Source organism: Microtus ochrogaster, chromosome 1, assembly GCF_000317375.1.
Source record: "Microtus ochrogaster isolate Prairie Vole_2 chromosome 1, MicOch1.0, whole genome shotgun sequence".
Classification (NCBI taxonomy): Eukaryota; Metazoa; Chordata; class Mammalia; order Rodentia; family Cricetidae; genus Microtus; species Microtus ochrogaster.
The window spans coordinates 60930048-60936651 of NC_022009.1; the positions used below are offsets into that span (position 1 = coordinate 60930048).

Consider the following 6604-nt stretch of genomic DNA (forward strand, 5'->3'; position numbering starts at 1 on the left):
ATCATAATTATTACCTGTGGTTGTTTGACTAGGAATGGTCCCCAAAGGTTCATATCTTTGAATGCTTAGTCATTAGGGAGTGGTGCTTGGCAGGGATAAGGAGGTGTGGCCTTTTTGGAGGAAGTATGTCACTGGGGGTGGGCTTTGGGGCTTCAAATGCTCAAACCAGGCCCAGTGTCTCTCTCTTCATGCTGCCTGTGGATCCAGATGGAGAACTCTCAGCTCCTCTCCTGCACCATGTCTGTCATACCTGCTTGCTGCCATGCTTCCCACCAGGCTGATAACAGACTAAACCTCTGAAATGTTAGCAAGTCTCAATTAAATGCTTACTCTTCTAAGAGCTGCCATGGCCATGGTGTCTCTTCCCAGCAACAGACCACTGACTAAGGCAGTATCATAATCAAAATCATTCTCAATGTCCTGGCCCCATCCTGGACATTCAGATTCATAGAGTTGGGGCAAGTCTGTGTCACATGAGGTAGAAATCCGTTCCATCAAGAACATGTTTTAAGACAGAACTAAAGGCAAGATCCAAACCTGACCCAAACCGCCAGGCAGCAAGGTGCTTATTACATTTACAGCATATACACACTTGGTGGGCACTGGGAGTGACTCGCTGGGATGCAGCCGGAGAGTGCAGTGCTCTCCAGAGCTGGGACTGTAGCATCACGAGTCACAGTTCCTCGAGAGGTGGCTGAATGAAAGTGCTGCAGTGCAGCTCTAAACCCCAAACACAGCAGCCAGCACTGATACACACAAACTTTATTTGTGAGCCATGGGCTAGCAAATCAAATCTGAAAATGAGACATAATTTCTTTAGCAATGAAGGAAAATATTCGTGACTATCATTATTTTTGTGGGTTCCACACTACCTCAATGATCATTTTTGACAGTTTGTGATTATCGAACACCAGGACAATTTCCAGGGCACTTGGGAATCATTCCGGAGGTGGCCGCAATCTTCTTACCACTTCTGAAGCAATGTGCAGGTAAGCTTTGGCCTGGAAAAGAACAGACTCGTTGTTCTATGCTTCCCAGCAGACACTGAACGTCTCCCGACCTGTGTGTCACAGACAGCCGCTGTTGTAGCTGATCGAAAAGCAGCAGGCTGGGCTGCAGGGTCTAACAGTGAGGGCGCAGTGCAGGTGGGCCAGAGGGGAGAGGGGCTCACACTATTTGAGGGTAAATATTCAGAAGGTGACTTTCTGAGAAAAAAAATAATTCAATACCAGCAATTGCTGTGGTTCAAATTCTACTTCCAACATCAGCAAATTAAGAACCTAACTGAGCTACAGAAGAAGTAAACCTTCCTCCTCAGAGAAATCCTGAGTTAGGCATAGAAGGAATTAGCCGACTGAAGGAGAGGCGCTTCTTTCCACCTGTGTTTTCTCTTTAGGAAGCATTCTTCCCTCCCCGACCCACCACAGCACCAGAACTGCACAAAGCTCCCTTCCAGGGGAATTTGGGGATTCCAGTGCCACATTCCTCTTCTCTGGGATCCCCAGCACAATGTATTAGTAAGAGTGGATCCAAAGACACAGGCTATCACAGCACCATTGTCTGGTTACAACAGTGACCATGAGATCTGGATTTAAAGAATCCCTTAAACAATTGCAACAGAGATATTTAAAAAAAGTAACTCTGATCTCATCCAGAAACACTGAGACAGGGTTTTACCATGTAATCTAGACTAGCCTTCAATTTAGAATCCTCCTGCCTCAGCCTCCCAAGTGTGGGCCACCATACCCACATTAAGAGTTTGTAAAAGTGCAGACTTTTGCTCTGAAAGAGTTATAACCATGCTAGCACTATTGTTAAAAACTACCTAACTTCCTACTCATGGGCTATTTCATAGCCTCATGGTTACCTCGGGGATAAATTCTAAAGTCGTCTTCACTTCACAAATGAGGAAATCGTGGCCTAGAAAAGAGAAGACTGTCTAAAACATTACAACCTCTTGGTAACAAGCTGGACTTTGAGTCAAAGTGGCCAGCCTCCTGGCCCAGCCCCCAGTGCTGCAGCTGAAGAGAGGGCCTGGTATCTGCTGAATGAGAAACACACCTCACGTGACTTTATTCATGTCTGAGTCCTAACAGTGGGGTCAGGGACTTCATTCCATAATCATTGAGCACTTGCCTATATTAAATTAGAGACAAAAACCTACCATAATACAAAAACTTCTGGAAGACTCCAGAATAATTAACTTTGTCACACTCAGTCTTTGCTCTTTGATGGAACTTAGGACCCCCCCACCCCAGTGTCTCACACTTAAGGTTAGATTGGCATTTAGTGTGGAGATCCTAAAAATACTGATTTGAACAGTTTTGATCTCTACAAAATTGTTGAGACTGGATTTTTTTCAGGCAAGTCCATTTTGGTCCTTACTACATTTGAAGCACTGTGCTGGGAAATCTGTGAGATGTAACGGTCAGAAGAAGAGAAATCAGGCCATGGGAAAGGAGCTGGGCCCTGGAGTCACACAGGCTGGGCTGGGAGACTCGGGGTCATTCTGATTAGCTGAAGAGCCCTGCGCTAGTTACACCCCCCCCCCACACACACACAGGCTGTTTCTACAGGGTGTGAAGAAGACATGTCAATTCTGGCACAGAATGTGCACAGCTTAGGTGGCCACTGCCATTACTATTATGCCCTCAGAAATGGGTAGCCTGGCTAGGCATGGTGGCACACACCTGTAATCCCAGTGGTTGGAAGACAGAAGCAGGAGAATCATCAGGAGTTCAAGGTCATCCTCAGTTACAGTGAGTTCAAAGCCAGACTGGGCTGTATAAGACTCTGTCTCAAAATGCCAAAAACAGGAGGGAGGAAGGGATAGAGAGGAAGAGATAGATAGATAGATAGATAGATAGATAGATAGATAGATAGATAGATAGATAGATAGATAGATAGATAGATAGATAGATCTGAATTGCAGTCTCATTGTTGGAGAACGTTTCTTCCAGAGGAATAATGAAATCCCTGTTTCTGTCACCCAGCATAAAGGTCACTAATAGGTCTATGGAAAAGATATAATTGAGATTTCCCAAGCTGCTACTACTCCCATCCATTACCTCCACGTCCCTACTATTACTGCAGATCTCTCTATTAGGCCTCAGGGCCCTGTCTGCTCTGTCAGTACGAGGCACTAGAGTACAGATGGGACCAGAGTGGAAGGAATTGTATGGAAGTGAGTTCCACTTTTGTTTTGAAATATTTGCAGTTGGTTATCATATTTAGTTTATATTAAGGCAGTAGGGAGATGATCTAGAAATTACAAGATAATAAATCTTCCATTTATATTTGAAAATCTTCAAGATTATCTTCTAAGAGGATATCATTCTGCGTGCTAATTTTTTATTTGATACAAACTATAAAACCATAAAAATCATCTGTCATGGGTCCATCCCATGTGTGCTGGTCTTGGTCGATGGCACAGGTCAGTTACAATCCTGCAGCATGAGGCAATGCAATGACATTGAAGCCTTGAATTCCAAGCACCCACCATCTGTCTGTCTTCCTCACCTGCATCCTGCGGCCAGCACATCGCTCACATTTTGTGTTTCACTGACTCTTCTTCCCTAACTGGTGCACATGGCAGAAGTTTGGGCCCATTTTCCAGGGAAGGAAGCAACCATTTCTTGACTGGCATCACAGCCCTTCCAGCTTTTCATGATGCCTCAAGTTCACCAGAACCCCCACCTCTAACTGGGTCACCACCACCGAGGTGTCCATCTCTCCTAAAAGCAAGACTCTACTGGAGACTTAAACTTCCAGAAGCAAACTTTACTCGTGTTGTAGGGAAAAGAAAGAGCTATCAGGAGGCAGGATTCCTCTTAGCTCGAGGCAGATTCCAGGACTCAGAGCCTTTTAACATCAAGAAATGCTATCATCAATGCTGAAGCTGGGAAGCCGACTTTCATGATTCAAATCCTGCTACTCTGAACTGTAGGTCACCAGAGTGATGTTTTCTTGAAGCTATGTAAGGTTGAGGGCATACATGGACCTAGCCCTTTAATGAGGGGAGAGGGAAGCATCTGGCGGCTGGGACACCTTAATCTCCAAATCAGGAGCAGAAGGAGAGAGAGCACGAGCAAGGAACTCAGGACCGCAAGGGGTGCACCCACACACGGAGACAATAGGGATGTTCTATCGGGAACTCACCAAGGCCAGCTGTCCTGGGTCTGAAAAAGCATGGGATAAAACTGGACTCGCTGAACATAGCGGACAATGAGGACTACTGAGAACTCAAGAATAATGGCAATGAGTTTTTGATCCTACTGCACATACTGGCTTTGTGGGAGCCTAGGCAGTTTGGATGCTCACCTTACTAGACATGGATGGAGGTGGGCGGTCCTTGGACTTCCCACAGGTCAGGGAACCCTGATTGCTCTTCGGGCTGAGGAGGGAGGGGGACTCGATCGGGGGAGGGGGAGGGAAATGGGAGGCGGTGGCGGGGAAGAGACAGAAATCTTTAATAAATAAATAAATTTTAAAAAAAAGAAAGCAAGTTTCTTACGGCAGAAAAGGCACCTCTGATCCACTGGCATCTCATAGTGCAGTTTTATTTATCTTATTTAACTCCTCCGCCTGGCATCCATATAGAGATGGGGAGAAAGGTTCAAGAGTGTAGGGAAATCTTTTGGGTTCCACTTAGATAGTGGTAAGTGGCATGCATGAGAACTCAGTCTGGGCTTTCCCATCCCTTCAGAGATCCTTTTGTAACTCTTAACACAGCTCTTGGGCAATTTCCCAGAAAAAAATGTACCTTGACTCATTTTGGACAAGATTTCGGGACTCTCTGACCACGTTAGGACCCCTTGCCCTGTCCCATAGCTGTCCTTGCCAGCAGAACCTGAGGGGTAGACTCTCCTCAGCCCCTCCTCCAGAGCTCTTGCTGTATGGAAGCCAGCTCTCAGGCCTCCAGACACATCGCACTGACCCGCAATAGTTAGGAAGCCAAGCGGAAGCTGAACTGGGAACAGAAAACATGGGTTGGGTATCAGCTGAGCGTGCAAGTGCTTTCTAGTATTATGCTGGACAAACTTCTTCAGTGTAAACAAACTTCTGCCTGGGGGGTAAAGACACTGATCTGCTTCACAAGGATGCTATGGGAACCATGTGAGAAAGGTACAAACATACCAAGCATTGTATCAGTCTCTTAGATGACATGGAAGTCAGGGCTGTTAATATGGGAGCCAGGGGCTTATGTACTGTATCAGGTCAGGACGGACTAGCCGTTTACTGTTTTACAGTTTGCTACTCAGTGACAGTCCTGGGGCAATGGCTCATCTCCAATGGCTTATCTCCTATAAACCGCACTGAGTTTCGTCGTCTGCATTAGGATTCCCTACAAACCACACTGAGTTTCGTCGTCTGCATTAGGATTCCCTACAAACCGCATTGAGTTTCGTCGTCTGCATTAGGATTCCATACAAACCGCACTGAGTTTCATCGTCTGCATTAGGAGGATTCCCTACAAACCACACTGAGTTTCCTTATCTGCAGTAGGAGGATTCCCTACAAACCGCACTGAGCTGTAGATGGACAGACTGCGCACAAAAGCCCAACTGGGGTCCGGTCCTCTGACTATTAGAAAACGACCAATGACAACAATGTCTGTAATCTCGGAATGGGAAGAAGCAGTTTCCATGAACGGAGAGCAAGCACCAGGCACTTATTCATGGTAATGTCTACTTGAAATTGACCAGAAACCTCCATACTTAATATTGGTGATGAGCACATGAGACTTGTATCATTTTTGAAGAAACTTCACCAAAACTAGCCTAGCCCAAAAGACTGAGGCTGCTTTAGGACCTTAGCACTGTCACCTAGGAACAGTGAGACCCAGTGACCACACACGTAGATCACTCCAAACAAACCATAAACACTACCGCTTAACATTTGAAATTGTATTATCTTTAGACGGTTTGTTATATGTGTTCTGTTAAATGACATTCCCCTAATTCAATGTATTGCTTCTTATTTTTGGAGTAATTTAAAGGGGAAAAAGCAATAATGAACAGGAAATACCTCAAAATCTCAATTCATAATTGAAATTAATAGTAAATACTATTATTTGTTGGAGTCACTATAGAATACCTTTAAATATTCTGCTCCTAGAAGTCATTTAAATGTGTATAATTTAAAAAAAATCCTCATTTCAAACTTTTCATGTATTGTATCTTCAAAATACACTTTTGATAGCTGGGATTACCATACTCTAATATGAAAGCAATAAAGAGCTATGGTTTTGCTTATCTGAAAGTTCTTTAAAGAAGTGGAAAGAAAATTTAATACCTGAAAGGCAGAGGAAAGGAAAACAATGATAAGTGCTATACTGTATTTACTCAAAGGTCACACTCCAGCAGCTGCTCCACAGCCCTGATGCTCCAGACAGGGAAAGGCGCTCTGCGCCCATCAGGGGAGCTCCAAATGAATCTGTGCGGTTCATTCACGATTCTATCTATTCTCACTGCATTCGTGGTATTAGCCAGGCTTGGTTCTTACACTTCCTTGGTCACAGAAGATTAGAGGTGTGAACAAGAATGAACTGGGGAGTTGTCATGAGAGAACAGGAACAGTCCCATCCTAAGGCAGGGCTGGAGTC

At 44.9% G+C, this 6604-nt stretch overlaps 1 protein-coding gene across 1 annotated transcript in view; it reads right to left on the bottom strand.

Moving 5' to 3' along the window:
- Positions 1-747: 747 nt before the first annotated feature.
- Positions 748-6604, bottom strand: part of Nubpl (nucleotide binding protein like) — a 183086-nt gene continuing 177229 nt past the window's right edge. The window contains exon 11 of the mRNA XM_005343742.2: positions 748-1001. Within this exon, the coding sequence (XP_005343799.1) occupies positions 939-1001 (63 nt within the window). The 3' untranslated portion in view covers positions 748-938. The remainder of the gene's footprint in view (positions 1002-6604) is intronic.